The sequence below is a fragment of the Homarus americanus genome, unplaced genomic scaffold (assembly GCF_018991925.1).
Source record: "Homarus americanus isolate GMGI-L3 unplaced genomic scaffold, GMGI_Hamer_2.0 scaffold31037, whole genome shotgun sequence".
Taxonomy (NCBI): Eukaryota; Metazoa; Arthropoda; class Malacostraca; order Decapoda; family Nephropidae; genus Homarus; species Homarus americanus.
Window position 1 is genome coordinate 23,075,707 of NW_024722227.1, and position 17,194 is coordinate 23,092,900.

At 45.6% G+C, this 17,194-nt stretch overlaps 1 protein-coding gene across 2 annotated transcripts in view; it reads right to left on the reverse strand.

The window, feature by feature from the left end:
- Positions 1–1,400: 1,400 nt before the first annotated feature.
- The window catches only part of LOC121862420, a 107,228-nt gene continuing 91,434 nt past the window's right edge, over positions 1,401–17,194 (reverse strand). The window contains exons 9-12 of one of the 2 annotated variants that reach the window (XM_042360695.1): positions 16,893–17,033; positions 16,363–16,429; positions 5,817–5,875; positions 1,401–5,696 (exon numbers count right to left, since the gene is read on the reverse strand). In XM_042360695.1, coding sequence (XP_042216629.1) covers positions 2,715–5,696; positions 5,817–5,875; positions 16,363–16,429; positions 16,893–17,033 — 3,249 coding nt within the window. In that variant the 3' untranslated portion in view covers positions 1,401–2,714. Of the gene's footprint in view, positions 5,697–5,816; positions 5,876–12,276; positions 15,744–16,362; positions 16,430–16,892; positions 17,034–17,194 lie in introns of those variants that run through there. The other variant, XM_042360694.1, reaches the window with a different exon arrangement.

A 17,194-nucleotide genomic window follows, 5' to 3' on the forward strand; every position in this document is an offset into this window, starting at 1 on the left:
ATAAGTGAGAGTGAGATATGCAAGTGGTATATACAAAGTGTGAGAAATATACAAGCAATATATAAGTAAACTATAGTTGATTAAATATATATATATATATATATATATATATATATATATATATATATATATATATATATATATATATATATATATATATATATATATATATATATATATATATATATATATATAAATATATTTTTTTTTTCCACTTTATATTATGACAAAACCTTTATATGTAACTCCCATATCTCCTTTAATATTACAAGTGGAGGAGGAGGAGGAGGAAGAGGTGGTGGTGGTGGACTTGGAGGAGGAGGAGGAGGAGGAGGAGGAGGAGAAATCAGTCGAGGTCATGTTATGGTCATTAAGGGTGGAGGAGGTGGAGTAGGAGGTGGATATAGCAGAGTAAGTGGTGCGTTTTGAGTTGGTAATGGAAGTCGCTCTATTGGAGGAGACTTTGGAGGTGCTGGAATTTACGGAAATAGTAGAAGTAGTATTGCTGGTGAAAGAGGAGGAGGAGGTGGTGCATACGAAAGTAGCAGCAGTGGAGGAGGAGGTATTGGAGGCGGCATTAAAGGAGTTGACTGTGGAGGAAATAGATTTGGGGACTGTGGAAGCAACGGAGGAGGTGGAGGAGGAGGACATACCATAATATTCAAGGGAGGACGAGGAGGAAGTGGAGTAGGAGAAGGAGGTGGAGGATATGGAGGGAGCAGTGGTGGAGGTGGTGGAGGCCACAGCAGTGGTAGAGGCCACAGCAGTGGTGGAGGCAGTACTATAATTATCAAGGGTGGAGAAAGTGGAGGTGCAAGAGAGGGGGCATACGACATTGGAGGAGGTGGAGGAGGTGGAGATTGCTGTGGAGGTGGTAAGTATTATCTTAACCCAATGAGTACGATGACTTAACCCCTCCCTTTGAGTACAATGACTTAACCCTCTAAATTCAAAGACATCATATACCAGGAAATAGTCCATTGTACTCAAAAGGGTTAATATATCGTAATCAATGGGTTTAGAATATGTACTCATAACACTCCATGCATATTGTATAGACCACTTACAGGTAAGTTCTTAGATAACAGTAAACGATTATATAGATTTACCTATCCCTATTTACCTCCATCACCACAGGTAAATTAATAACACCTGACTTTTTGTTTCAGGATCTGGGTGCGGGAGGTAATGCTTAGTCATCTTAACCTTTTCTGTTTACAAACACAAATAACTTTACGCTTGGTTCGTGTACAGAAAACTTCGTTGAATGTGACCAGTTAACTACCAGAGTGCTACGAGTGCTTTATATCAACGTGAATGAAAGTTGTGTTCCTCCCAATACAATGATACTACCTCATAGTTTTAAATAGTTATAAACACAGGAGAATAAACTACTTAAAAAATATATATGTTTTTATTTTATCCTTTAAAAAACTATAAAAACCAACAGTGACAACAACACCGTGAGGAAATAACAAGTGTATGACAACAGTAAAAACGGGACACGACATGTAAACACTAAACAGCTGATCCTCCTGACGACTTTGTTGACACTGAACGTAGGGAGGAGTTGTATCGTCCTTGTGATCAATGATGACTTAAAGAGGATAAAAAACATCTTCTGGTGAAATAAACAGAAGAGGGTTCACTTCAGGTCTAGTGTTTAGTGACACTAACGTGGCGGGTTTAACAGTGTTAGAGATGATAAAGTTCAGTGTCGTTTCCTTCACAAGACTTCTCCTGGAAACAAATCTGTTTTATCACCAGAAGAACTCAAAAATTAAACAATGACTAGAAAAAATACAGGAAATATATACTATAGATACGGTTAAAAGAACAGGTGAGCACAAAACACAGACTCCAGCTGTCGCCATGGTGAGTGGGGGTGGGGGGGTGGGGGTGGGGGGGGGTGGATCATCCCCCCTCCCCCTCACCGTGTATTATGACGTTAAGCCCAGGCAACTTTTCTTTATGATAATCAAGTCACAGCGAGAGGTAGCCAGCACCACCCTGTGTTTGAACTTTTAAGGAGCTGCATCAAAACTTTACGGATATATTTGGAAGACAATATACATATATACATACATACATACATACATATACATACATATTATGCAGCAAAGCATAAGATCCACTTTGGTTCCCGCTGACAAATACATACATACAAAACATTTATATTAATGATTTTAATAACATATAGATAACAGAAGATATCAACAACAACATAAGAAAAATAAAATAATGCAAAAAATGGCCAACAAAGCAATAAGATCACTTCACTGTTTTAAGTCAACATTTTTTTTAAATACTTCAGAAACTCAGAGATTTGTTTTCCTTATTATAGTTTCTGTTTATTTCACAGTAGGAACGAGTTAACCATCACGTGAGAGTTAACTTGTTTGGCCTCGCGTTGACTGAGTTACAGCGAGAACTGATCTATGGTGTTAGCTCACTGACCACCTCACCATCGCGTAGTGTCCAGTACAGTAAGACAAAGATGCGTCCACGGTAGTAAGATAACTGATAAGAGAATACGATACACCTTCATCCTTCAAATGTTCTCAGTTACACTTTGTTGTGAAACAGATGAACATGTCCTCGACACCTTCAGATTGACTCCAGGTTAAAGTCAATATAATGAGCAAGTGTGACAAAACACTCAATAAATAGAGTTAGGGAAATTTCTTTAATGTTAGTTACATTTTTTTTCCTTTTTATTCCCCACGAAGCCGACGATACCTTCTAAACTCGGGTCTGGTTCTCTGCAGACCAAATTGTGTCCAGGCCCGAGCTCTGGCCTCGATGGACCGACGGAGTTCATGAATTTTCTCGGGAACGACTTCACTGGTCCTCGTGACTCGGACTTCAGGAGGAAACCGAGCCTGCCAGGAGAACCCTTCGTGTCCCAGCCACGACTCCTGATCCCCGTAGTCCAAGATTTCTTCGGACACCCGCTGGCCTTTCGTCCTCTCCCCATTTCTTCCTGTATTTTCTCTGCTGTCACCTGGGAGTACCTGACGGTCACCCAGGAGCTCTGGATTTCCTCTTGGAAATTCTCTGCGTCCGGTGAAAAATTCAGGAGCCTCCTTTACTCTATTTATAAAAGGCCTCTGTCTGTGATCACCTGAGAACCCTCCTTGTCGACCTGGAGGTGTCCGGACTGTACTTAGGTCTTGCTGCCTACTGTCATCTTCTCTTCGTTGACTTCTGTTGTCCCAAGTGTCTCTACTCGCTCTGTCATCATCTCTTCCTTCGCCTACATCACCTCTAAATCTTCGAAGACCCTCCGGTCGTCGCCTGCGGCCAAGAAGAATATTACGGACACGTCCAGTGCCTCCAGTGCTCACACGGCCTTGAGGCCGGAGTCTCCTAGTTCTGGATCTCAGGCGACGACGTCTCGAATCTTCAGTTGAAGTTCTTGTTATTCTAGTAGGAAGTCCTTCGTCAAGGAACTCTGGATTCCGTCGGGTTGGTAGAGGATTTATAGAATTTATCGGTGGAAACAGAGGATTTCTAGTGGATTTTGATCGAGAAGTGACTGGCTCTGGTATTCTGTTTATGGAAGGACGAAAGTTAGCGAGTGTTGCCGGAGGTGGTGTCAGCTGACTTAAAAGAGGCGTTGCGGTCGGGTTTAGAGTGCTTACAGGAGGCTGCGAGGGTGTCTTAGCTTCATTGACGAGTAGGATGACCGTGCCCTCGTTCTCACGGTCACCTGGATTTGTGAGACGCTTGTCGAAGTTTCTCACCTTTCTGAACTCACCTTCCTCTGTCTCAACTAGGATGATGGTTGCCTCACCATCTCGTCCTCTTGATCCTAAAGAGTTTCTTGTCTCTCCTCTTGTGCTCGTACCAACACCAGGTTCGACCAGAATTACGGGAGAACCCTTCCCCCCTCTCTCCCTTGATCCAGGGAGATTTTTTGACTTCCCCGTATAAATGTCATCAGCGCTCCCCTCCACCAGGATCACAGGAGACTCCTGCCATCTTGATTCTTTTGACCCAGGATTGACATCACCATCGTTTTCCACTAAGATTACCGTAGGTCCACTTCCTTGACGTTCTCGTGATGCTGTGAATTCTCTTAACGTTCTCCGCTGGTTGCCCTTAGCACTACTTTCTACTAGAATGACTGGAGAGTCTCCCCATCTCGATTCTGGAGTATTTTTTTCTATAAGGATGACGGGTGACTGGCCTTCTCCTCCTCTCCCTTCTTCTCTAGACTCTGACAAGACTCTGGTGCTGCCTCTCCCGATGTCGTCAACGGCTCCGTCAACTACAATGATAGCTGATCCACCTTCTCCTCCCTGAGACACTTTCAGAGGACTTCTCACACTGTCTCTTTCTCGCTCAGCGTTGGTATTCTCAGGCTCGACCAGGATGATAACAGAACGCTCACCGGCACCGCTTCTACCAGCTCCGAAGAGGCTGCGGTCAGTGACGGGGGTGACGCCTTCTCCCCCCGGCCTTCTGTTGCCCCCTGTGAAGCCTGGGTCAACACCACCATCTTCGCTTAATTTATAGTCCTCATCATAATCTTCATCATCATTTTCATCATATTCATTATCATAATCGCTGTAGTCATCGTCGTACTCGTAGTCATAATCGTCATCATATTCATCATCGTAGTCAGGAAAAGGCGCTGGTTGGTTAAGATTCGGGCTCGAAGTAGTAGTTGTGACAGCGTTTGGGGCAGGTGAGGTAGGAGGTGATGTTGGGAGGGCACCGGGGATCCTTGGGACAGCGGGACTTAGACTGGGTACAGTAACAACTTCAGGGGCAGTTACAGGAATCTCGGGGAGAAGGAGAGGGGCAGGAGATGTAGCAGGAGTAGTAGTCGAGATGAAATCAAGTTCAGGAACCGTTGGTCGTGAGGGGATGGTGGGTAGCACGAGGGGCCTATGGGAGGTCACACTGTTGGTGTCTGGGTAAGGACAATGATGACGGTAGCCCCTATATCGTCGACGTCGTCCATAAAACGGTCGTCGTGGGCGGCTCCCTGGTCGAAATCTTGAAGGTTTCCTTCCCAGTGTGTCAACAACCTGTGTTGGAGGTAAATATGTATTGCTTACCTCTGTTGCGGGCGTCACCTGAGCAACTTGATTGGCAGAAGTCACAGGTGTTGCAGAGGTGATGAAGAGAGGAGTAATCTCAGCGTCACTCTCTTCCTCGGAGGGTAAACTGGCGTCAATTCCGATGAGTTCAATCTCCTGAAGCTTCTCTGGGCGTCCCTCTGGTGTTAGAGATTCTGTTGGAACAGTGACCTCCTCCCCGCTGTCCTCCAACTCTTTGGGAATGAAAGAAGTGAATCCATTGGGTTTGTCATACGTGTAACCTTTCTTCTTTTGAGAATTAGCCAGCTGCAGGAGCTTATTGATAGCGATTCTCAGTTTCTTAGGATCGACCGGAGGGATGAAAGATGAGTCCTCAGATAACATTCTCTCAATATCAATCACCTCAACGTCCTTTGCTGCGGCATTCTCATCGGACGTGCTTGTCTGCCGAGTCACCCGCCTCCGCTTGTGAAGAAGACGACGCCGAGGGAAGGCCAATTGTCTGCTCGTGAGTTGGTCCTGCAAATGTCGATACAGCGCCAGGGAGTACTGACGGACCTCCTCCAGGCTCTCTTCCTTTTCTGAACCCACTTGAGATTTCGATTCAGTGTCATCAGATTGTTCGGTATCATCGTCCTGGGCAGCCTATAGAGAGAAGTGAATGGATTTTATAAAACTAACTTCACCTAAGAGCCTCAGGTCTTACTGTTATATGTTACCTTTATATCAAATTCGACTGACTTAGGGAATGTGTGAGATACTTACCAACTTTCTGAGCCAAGCGACGTCTGGGGTATTCACAGTCGGCTGCTTCCTGTTCTTGTCTGTATAATAAGAAGGAATATGTTAGTGATCAAGACACAGTAAACATTATATTTATCTCGACTGCAATGATTGAAAATAATACTTATGAATTTTAAAGCAACGTTTCATTCGAATAAAAATTTTTGAGTGAACAGTTAATAGCAAAGCTCAAGTGTACAGATTCTTTAATTTTTAAAATTATAATGAATCAGAATTTTTAATCAATATCAGACTTTACATTAAAAGTCAACAAATGTGACGTTAATATAATGTCAAAACGTCGAGTCATCAGTGCAGTCGTTAGTGTAGGGGAGGTGATGGTGGTTGTTGCCATTGTTATTACTACAGTTAACTCGTTCATAGGTCAGGTCAACGTCTGGCTTTTCTGGTGACCAACAATATATCTGTCATAAGACATGTCAAGTTGAGTTGGCTGTAAAAAAAAAATCCCACACGTCCTGCTGTCATATTCAGTCAGTCAAGAAACACCGTTGACAGTGAGAGATAGAGACGTTCAGAGAGATACAGCTTTTGAGTATAATGATAAGCAAAAGGATTAAATTACTCTTGAGAGATACCAGAGAGACAGAGGCATATGGAGAGGAAGTTGGCTGGGGAGTTATCTCGTCATGTCAAAAACTTAATACCATAAATAGTGTTTGGGATAAATAAGAACGTCAATTGTCAGGAGTGTGTCAGCTGATGGTCACCAGCCACACATATTAGTGAGTCAGGAAGCAACGAGACTTAGTAAAGAAAAATTAAGAATAGAACAAAGTTGTTTGTTTGGTTTATCTTCCATTTGGTCTGGTCTGGGCAGGTCTCTGGTCTACTACTGACCAACTCTTGGCCTCTCCTGGGACTATCACGGCCTCCTTTCGGTCTGTGTTGACTGTACATCTTCACAGTCATTGAGTGGTCGAGCAATTACTCACCGGAGTAGGACCTCACAACACCCTTATCACAGAGCCTGGTGACGTTTACACTCACTCCTATATAAGATAACGTGTCCAGGGTGGGTCAGTGTTTGTAATCGCTGGATTTCTGACTAGAGGCCCCGAGTTCGAATCCCAAGTACCCCACAATTTCCATAGATTACTCAGCTGCTGTTGTTACCTATAACCTGGTCAGTAATGAATAGAACAGTCACAATGTTGGTCCTGATGTGTGATCTGAGTTTGATCAGACCGGGTCATTTCAAAGGTCATAAGTGAGTCAGATCTTTGTAAGGTCAAACTGAATTATGCTGTTAGTCTTGAGTAAGTCATCCCAAGTTAAGTCAGATCGAGAGTCATGGGCTAAGTAGTTCAAACCAGGTCACGTCAATACCAGCCAAACCAGATGTCTTGAGCCAACCTGCCAAAGTTGGACAGTTCATAGGTGAACGAGGTCAAAGGTCATGAATGAACCAGTTAAATCTGCATCAGGTCATGGACTTGATGAGCCAGGTTGTAAGACGGATCAGGTCAAAGGTCAGGGTGAGCCAGGTCATGTTCCTCGGCTGACCTGCTGTGAGAGAGGCTGAGGGAAGTGGTTGACCCCAAGATGGTCACAGGGACGCCCAGGGATTTGCTGTGTCATGTGGTTGTGTCATGTGGCCGAGATGTCATGTGGTTGTGTCCTGTGGCCGAGATGTCATGTGGTGTGTTGTCATATACCTGTTGTGTCTGTGGTGTTAATAAACAATAATACCATAATCTCGATAAAGTGAAATTTTTACTCGAATCCCTTGAAGCGACGTGACGTAGACAATCGTGTTGATGATCCTCATTACCGACGGTGTTTATAAGCGTTTTAGCAAAATGTGATATGCTGGTGAAGGCGGTCATTGTTGTCAGTGTTAAGGAGGCTTTTTTTAGGAGTTTTACGTTGGCATGACATTGTTTCTGAGGCCAACACACACACACACACACACACACACACACACACACACACACACACACAGTATCCTGCCAGCTTTACACCCCCGACTTGACCTTTAAAAGCGCAGTAGAGTGGATTGTGATACAATCAGATGTGTACACTAATGTAGACGAGGAAAACGCCATAACTATTATTGTGAGTATTTTTTTTTTTTTTGTACCTTTCATGAGCCTTAGCAACTGTGACAGTTTGCTCGGGGAAGCATGCAATGACTAGACGTATGACGCTAATACAAGAGAGGTTGGCGGAGCAGAGACGTGCGCAACTAAAATGTTAAAACACCCTAAATATTCACCTCTAAGGGTGTCAGATTTATACACGAGTCTTTATTATGACTAGAGTTACATGTCCTTAAAAAACCTTTGCACAGAAGAAACGTGATTTGTTTATAAGAGAAGCGCGTGTTAAGTTAACTGGCAGTGGTTCTTTTTATGTGTCAAGAACACTTTTTTTTTTGAAAGAGAGAGATTCATTATTCAAATAGAGTTCCTTCAGTTTTAATGTCCATTTAGCCAACACTGTTACGTGGAGGCTTCAGCCACTCCAGTCCTTCGTCCAATAACGTTTAACTTGTTACCAAAATCAACGTCAACAAGACTCTGAAGCTGTAGGTAAGAGAGTTCCTCAATGTTTCTTGTAGTGACTTCCGGGAGAGGAGAAGAGGTTGAGGTGAACCTTCTTTTCGATCTCCTGAAGGGGAAACGCTCTAGCATGGTTTGAGGGCGTTGAGTACTGGGCTCAGACGTTTGTTGGTCTATAGTCAAGCTGGTTGATCTGACAGAAGACGGAGACCTGGTCGGGGATCTTTTTCTGGTGCCTGGAGAAGCAGGAGACCCTCTCAGAATCTCAGATGCCTTTTGTTCAATCCTCGTGTCATGCCTGGTGACTGTTGGTGCATCCCTCGAGATCTGTTGGGATTTAAGAGGCGACTTTGTTGTGTTTTTTTCACCAGATGTATTGACGAGTTTCCTTATTCTTTTCACAACTCGCCGCCTCTTTTGACCTCTGATCTCTTCTCTGTCAGGAGTTTTAGGATCTGGAGGAGGAGGGGAAGTGTGACGAGGTGTTGACACCTGAGCCTTCTCCTGGCCCCCGGTGACACTCTCCACCTCCTCCGTCGTGTTGAATTTTTGTCTCTGTCGCCTGTGTTGCCTTTGTCTTGTCTTGGGTATCAACAGGTCCCCAAAACCTTCGTCCTTATTAGATTCATCCCTGAAGCCCTGGTCATGACTGGCACGTAAACTGCCACCTGAGTCGGAGCTTTTCTTGATGCGGGTGTAGCTACTAGCTCCACTTACTGGTGTAGGTGGTGGTGTGTAGCTTCGTGTAGGTGGGGTTATATGTTGTATAGGTGGTGTGTTGCTGCGTGTAGGTGGAGGAGTGTGTGGTGGTGAAGGTGGCTGTTTGTATGTTTGCCTTGGTGGTTGTATAGGTTGGTGTACAGGTGATGGTGAATATGTTTGCTTCCTTGGTGTTTGTATTGGTTGGTGTACAGGTGATGGTGAATATGTTTGCTTACTTGGTGTTTGTATAGGTTGGTGTACAGGTGATGGTGAATATGTTTGTTTACTTGGTGGTTGTATAGGTTGGTGTACAGGTGATGGTGAATATGTTTGCTTACTTGGTGTTTGTATAGGTTGGTGTACAGGTGATGGTGAATATGTTTGTTTACTTGGTGTTTGTATAGGTGATGGTGAGTATGTTTGCGTACTTGGTGGTTGTATAGGTTGTTGTACAAGTGATGGTGTGTATGATGCTGTCTCAGGAGAAGGCGGATGAGGGCTTTGAATACTTATAGGGACGCGGATACCATAATCAGACTTGGGTGTAACAGCGACTGCCTGAGGCTGGGCCACCACAGGTTTCTTGGAACCCCCGAGATAACTAGAATGTGATGCTAGCACAGGAAGCGGCTGAGTCTTGTGTGCTCCAGAGGGGGTGTTGTGGTTGATTTCAGGCCTCGAAGTAGAGTGTGAATCTGCAGAAAATGTAATGGAATTCCGCTTTGTGAAAGACTTATCAAAGAGAGGGCCCTGGGGAGTGTGTCGTGAGAGTGGCCTTTCTGCCCTCACTCTCTCAGAATGCGACGACGTTCGGGGAGGATTGATGTGCACAAACGACACTGATGTATGGAAGTTGTGTGGTGACGGTGGCTTGGTCGAGTGGTGATTAGAACGGGTGTTTGTTTCATGGCGTGGTTTGGTGGACTCTGGGATGGCATGTTGTGTATGGTAGTGGATAGGAGTGGGTGTCTCCTGAGGTGGTGTTGCTGTAGTGTGTGATCGCGGTGGTGGTGTGTTGAAGTCTGTGTTTCTGTATGGGTCGTTTGTTATAATGTGAGCGTCTGAACCCCTGTGTGTGTTAACTTGAACTGGTTCCTGAAGCCTCGGGGGCAGACTATATGAAGTTAGAGGTCTTTCTGGCGCTCTTGGCCAAGGAATCCGAGTTGTTTTCTGGTTGTGGTGAGGGCTGTTACCGGATCTATAGTTATGGTGGGTGATGGGATGAGGAGGTGGATGACCCTGAGAGTTATGATGTGGATGACGGGGTCTGGACTCGTGTAACTGTTGTATGTGGAGGTGTGGGTTGTTGTTGTTGCCCAGATAAGAGGAGTGTGATGCTGGTACATGGTGCTCGGATTTATGATAGGGAGTTACTTCGTAATTGTTGATAGGCTGACGAGTGACGGGATGAGTAGTAACCGGTCTCCTGGTTACTGTCTGTGGACGATGAGTAACGCGAGTGACAGAGTTGCGATAGAGTACAGGAGAACGAGTAGTAGTCGTGATTGTTCTAGTGTGTGGTGGTGGTGATGACGATGGTGATGGTCGCGGTGAGGGACGTGTTGTGTGTGTATGATGACGATTGTAAGGTGGATAAAATGTTGTGATCCTTGGGGCTGGGGAAGGTCTCCTGGTAGTGGTGGTAGTGAGGACTTGACCACCTCTCTGATGACCTCCTTGGGGAGACACACTCGTGGGAGGAAAATACCGGTTATGTGGTGTCTGTCTTCCTTTGTTCTCCCTCGCCTGAGAATGGTAGTCGTTGTAGGTCCTCAAAGTCGGGTTGTCGTTGTTACCTACATAGTGAGGACTGGAGGTTGGGAGGTACCCGTTTATTAAGGGGATAATCGGTGGCTCATGGTTGGAGATCACGCGGTGGTTTCGAGGTTGTTGGTTGAAGGATGTAGGTCTTGGAGTGAAGAGATGGTTATGTGACATAGTTCTCGGGGACACAGAATGGCGCTCAGTCTGTTTGTTTACATGAAGAACAGTGTATGTGTCCTGGACTTGGCCACCATGTTTGCTGGTGGAGGATTTCCGTACTTGGTACAAGTTTTCTCCGCTAGGTGGCAGTGGCGCTGTCGTCAGGTGAATTATCGGTATGTTGCCGTGGGGTGCACGAGGCTGAGAGAGAGTATCTACAGTCCCGCTGGGATTGAAAGGTGCAGTGCCAGTTGCATAGTTGTGTTGAGGAAGAATATGGTGTGGCTGTGATGTAGCTGGACGATAGGGCATAGTGTGTGATGGTCGATGGTGCAGCTCATTCAATGTGTCGATGGTTCCGCCATAGTGCCGAGACACAACACTCTTGGGTGTAGTGTTTACGTTTGTTCCCCTCTGAAAGGTCGTATATGATGAAGTAGATGGTCTGTGAGTGGTAGTGGCTTCAGGTCTACCTGTATACTTTAGTGGTTCAGCAGAGGATCCGGAACGACCATAATTTCCCGATCTATTAGCTTGACCATTATTTAAAGACCGAGACCGTGGAGATGTTGTTGTTGTGTGGCTGAAGGAAACTCCAGAACTTACGGATGATTCTGGACGTGGAGAAACGTACTGATACCGAGTTTGTAGTGAGGGAGACACTGTGGTCGTCAACCCTCGTGGAACATTACCTCTGTACGTCGGATCTGAGGCTGGGAAGGAGAGATGGTACGTCCGAGTTTGATGGTTTACATCACCTGAACCTTTTCTGAAATTGTTAGACAAACTACTAGCAGGAACGTTGATGTTAAAAGTAAACTGCACATTCGGTAGTGAATCGCTGCTGTGATGGACATGATAGGAACTCGCGGCGATGTCCTTATCGTGTTTGTAAAGTGAGTCTACTGATCTTTTAACGTCTGGAGCGTATGAACTCTCGGGATTATAACTATTCGATTGCTTCAACTTTGGGCTGCTTGTAAGTGTCTGAAAATAGCTGAAGTGATTATTAGATTCACTTTGTGCTGGTGAATTATGAATAATAGCAGTGGAGTTTAGTTGTTGTAAATAATTGTTTTTTACTAATGTTGTGGATCGGTTTAATGGTAGAGATGTAGAGTGATAAGTGTTACTGTATAGTGTTGCGTCCCGTGGGGTTGTGTTGCTGGGGTGTGTGTTATGGGGACGTGTGTTTTGATTTGCTCGGGTCGCATGGGGTGAAATCGGTCCGGTCACTCCCGTCGGGTCTCTGGTTGGTCGTAGAATGGGGCCTGGCAAGGACTTATTCCCACCTGTGGGTATAGGAAGAGGGGAATGAGATGACCCTTCTCCTGACGGGGCCGAGGTGGTGGTGGTGGTGGTGGAGAGGGAGGCTGGGTGGTGATCATGGTGAGGGGAAGCAGAGGTATGATACGACCCTTCTGCTGATGGGACTAAAGTATTGGAGGCGGGAGAGTGAGCAAGTGTTTGGTCTCCTGATGTGTGAACAACTACAGGAGGAAGAGGACGGGAACTGGGGAGGTCTTCCTGCTGAGGGAGGGAAGAAGTGGAAGGTGAAGGAGGGAGGTAATGAGGTGACTCCTGAGCTTGAGGGACACTAGAAGGAGGAAGCTCGGTGACAGCTGTAAGGTGAGATGAAGTAACAGGAGTCGAGGGCGTGGGAGGCTGAGGAGTTGAAGACTGAGGGTGAGGACGAGATGGACGACGACGAAGACCCATAGGACGGAGTCGACGTTTTCCTGATGGCAAACGCATGAGAGGTCTTACACGATGTGGTGGGATTTTCTTCCTCGGAACAATTGCTTTCGGGCGGGAGGTGAGCGGTTGATGTGAGGTGGATGGATTGTCAGGGGTTATGTTTTGTGTGCCTTCAATATATTGGGAGGATTTCGCCGGCACTGCCGGAGGTTCAGTGACTTGGTGGATGTCATCAGCAGGAGATTTTGTTATTGATGGTCGGCTTCGAGGATTATAGTTACTTGGTAGTGTAGGTATCCTACGGCGGATGGTTCCTGTCGAAGTCTTCTGTTCTCCCTCAAGGAGCGTCTTCTGTGGCTGTCGGTTATTTTTTACAGAGATTCTTGGCGTCTGATGCGTCTTCACTCTTTCCTTCCGCAGCAGCTTTCCTCTGGTAAAATCTTCATCAACATCTTCATGTTTACTGTGAGGACTGAGGGATTCATCTACAGCGGCATGACCGGAGGTGGGGGGAGATAATGTAACATATCCTGCTGCTGGAGTGCTTGAGGCAGGGGTTGGCACAGAACGATGGGGAGACTTCGGTGTAGGTTTAGCTGTTGTTGGATCAGAGTAAACGGCGCCGACATACTTACGCGCGGGTGATAGACGACGTGTTGGCTTTCTTCTGATTGGTAGTGTACGACGACCTTTCGGAGCCTGAGTGTTCCTGACAGTCTTAGCCGTTGTCGGAGGTGTCGTGGTAGTCAAATTACGACGCCTATTTGGAGTCACTGTTGTCGTGCGCTTCAGTTCAGGTGTGGCAGGTTGAGTATCGCTGATGTATGGATGTTCTTCGGGCTTTTTATAGGGAAAGAGATCCAGGAGGGACTTCCCTTCAGCCAGTGCGGCTACAACTGCCTTGTATTTTGGTTCAGGCGTCTCGTCCCTATAAGACGGTGTTGTATAGCCGTTCAGTTCAGCGATGTTGTCTGTAACAGGTCTGTGAACCTTTGTGGTTAACTGCGGTCGAGGTGTTGTGTTGGCAATGTTCTCTTTCTCATAATGTGGAGCAGCTGAGGTGCGGTATGCTTGTTTATCTGTTTTATGAGCGGCGGGTGAGTTATATGACCCTTCAGCCACCCGTTCGTATGATGGAGTTGATACTTGTTCCTGGTACTTAGGAAATGGTGTTGAGTAATAGTCGTATTTAACCTCTTTCTTTGGATACAAGGATGAGTCTTTGGCGACGTGTGATAGCCTTACACCTCCTACTACTTGCTGGGGGACGACCGTGTTATAGATAGGTACTAGAGGAGCTGGTGTGGCAGAGTATGACCCTCCTTCAGTGAGCTCGGTTTCAAATGGTAGGGCTGGTCTAGGGGGGTTAGGACCTGCTGTCGTCACGTATTTCGGTGTCACCCCTAGGTACTTCCTAGTGTACGGGTTCTCCCTGTACCTGTCAGCCACAGAGTCGTTTCTTCGTAGATTAGAACCGTGAGTGTAGGAGTCAAGATAGTACCGACGAAGGATCTCCTGGGGATAATAAGCGGCTTTATCCTCCACGACCCTGGGACTCATGTATTGTAATTGTTCCTTCCTCGGGGACACACCATCGGAAGAGAAAAGTCCTCTGTGCGCGGTGTCGTCGACGTGAGGCCCGAAAAACGCTCTAGAACGTACATACGGCTTCAACTGGGAGTAAAGTGGATGTTGGAAATATCGTCTGTAATCGTCCTCCTCCGCGTATGAGCTGTAGTAGCTGTAAGGATTAAACGGAGGAGCATTGTTTGGGTCAGTACCCGAGTCCTGAGTGTAGTAGTTCTCGGTAAGTACCTCGTCAGTAGGGGGACTCACCACAGTCTCTTCATATTCCTCATCATAGTCATTTTCCTCCAACGAGTAGAAAGTGATGGCTGGCTTCTTGAAGGGCTGGGAAGGTGAGTAGATGTTATGAGACCTTGTAGGGCGCTGTGTGACTGAAGGTCGACTCTGTGGCGATAGCGTCGTATGCTTGGGTGAAGCTGTCGGGTACTGTGGTGAAGCTGTCGGGTGCTGTGGTGAAGCTGTCGGGTAATGTGGTGAAGCTGCCGGGTACTGTGGTGAAGCTGTCGGGTAATGTGGTGAAGCTGTTGGGTACTGTGGTGAAGCTGTCGAGAACTGTGGTGAAGCTGTCGGGTACTGTGGTGAATTTGTTGGGTGCTGTGGTGAAGCTGTCGGGTAATGTGGTGAAACTTTCGGGTACTGAGGTGAAGCTGTCGGGTACTGTGGTGAAGCTGTCGGGTACTGTGGTGAAGCGGTCGGATACTGTGGTGAACCTATCGGGTACTGTAGTGAACCTGTCGGGTACTGTGGTGAAGATATCGGGTCCTGTGGCGAATCCATCGGGTACTGTGGTGAGGATATCGGGTACTGTGGTGATTCTGTCGGGTACTGTGGTGAAGCTGTCGGGTACTGTGGTGAACCTGTCGGGTACTGAGGCAAAGCTGTCGGGTACTGTGGTGAAGATATCAGGTACTGTGGTGATTCTGTCGGGTACTGTGGTGATTCTGTCGGGTATTGTGGTGACGCTGTCGGGTACTGAGGTGAAGTAGTCGGATACTGATACGACGTGTTGCCATAGTAAGGCTCCACCGTTGAGTGCCTGGAGATCCTCTGTAAACCTCGTCCTCCAGCCTCCTGAGGGTGAGATGGCGACCTCTCACCCTCCACCAGACCTCCTGAGTAAGGCCGACCGACCTCCTCCTCAGAGTAATCTTCATAGTCGTACGCTACCATGTAGTCGTACAAGCCGTCGTCCAGCTCGTAAGATGAGAGATGAGTAGTGTCGTTCCATCCATCGTAAGGCGGGTGGTCGTGGTGGATAGGAGGAGGGTGTTGAGAAAGGTGTTGCTGGTGATGATTAAGAAGATCAGAGTGTTGTAAGGAGTTCCTGTATGGTAGGAAGAAAGGTCTAGGTTCGTAAGGAATGGAGGAAGAAGAGGGATTGGAGGAAGAGTCGATTTTCATGCTCCAGTCTTGCTCAAGTTGAAGAAAATCTGTCAAGAATGCAAGGATGAGAAAAATATATAGTTAACAAATGGTAATTCAAGATATCGCAGGAACATGTGACGCCTCTGATCAACTGACAAGACGAGGGACCCAGAATTAAGTATATCAACACGTCAACAACATTTTCTCTATTATAATAACATGAGCCTGAAGTGACGTTTATGCAAGCTGTCTTTAATTAAAACAGTGAAGCACAAGTTTACAAACCCGAAAAAAAGAAAACCAATTAAAAAGAAAATTATTATTTGATGAAATATCAACTAGAAACAGACAGCAAGAACTTAACGTCTTTGGGTGAATAACTAAATTATCTTTCACACAAGTAAATATATGAAGAGAGAGAAATAATAATAACTGAATTGTTTAAAAAGACAAAAAATTGCATTAAAGCATCAAAATTATATATGTGACAAAGACAGTTAAGCAAGCAAGATTATAGTAAGTTGTTTGGCAAAAAAAATCCTGAAAAATTTCCCTCTTTTTAATCTTTAAAAGAGACATGATAAGAAACATTATTGCAACTAATTTATCAACCAAAAAGGATTCATTTTCTGTTTGAGAGCGGTGACTATGCTAGTACTTATAACTCACACGAGAATATCTTTCATAGAAAACCAGAATTCACAGGGATGGACCACTGCTGTACTTACCTGGGGAGGAGAAGTAGGGGTTCGGGGTGGTGGGGGGAGGGGTGAAGAACGCGCCTCCGGGTGGGGACTGTTGGGGAGAAGAGGGGAGTTGGGGAAACTGATGGTAGAGGTTAGGGTTTGGGGAAGATATGGGTGGTGGTGGGTATGGATGAAGAGGTCGCTATTCAGGTGTCTCACGCTCTGACCTCCATACTCTCCAGAGTTAAATTTTTAGTCTTAACTAAAAATCAATAAATTACCGACTATCTTTTATGTTGATTAGTCCAGTATTAATAATCCTCAAAATAATGGTAAAATATTTGAAATAAAAGGAAATGAAATTAAAACAGATCGATACGAGATAGACACAACACCAAAAAAGTAAACATATATATGAGTTTACACGAAGCCACAAGACAACTGCTCAAGCGAAGCAAAAATAAAAGCTGGACTGTTAAGAAAAATACGTAGACATATTTCCTTATTTTGATCACGTACTAACTAATATTGTGTAATATAGCACTAAGATACTTTTGGCCTTCGCATCTTACTCTTTTGGGTGTTCTGGTCGTGGGAGGTGCTGGGCTGATGGTGTAAGAGAATAGGTTCCCCGTGTTGCCCTGCAGTACTCCACCACCGTGTGTAGGAGAGTGTGTGGGGACCAATGGCTGTTGGTGCTGGCCGTCCCCGTCCTGTGTGACAAAATCCAAAATTAAATTGTATTGATTACTTTACAGAAACCTGAATATTGGAGCAAGTAAATAAAAAGTAAATAAGGAAGAGAACATTAATCTCAATCACTAGAGTCTCCCAGATAAGACCAAGAGGATGAAGATAAGTGAACTGAAGTTAT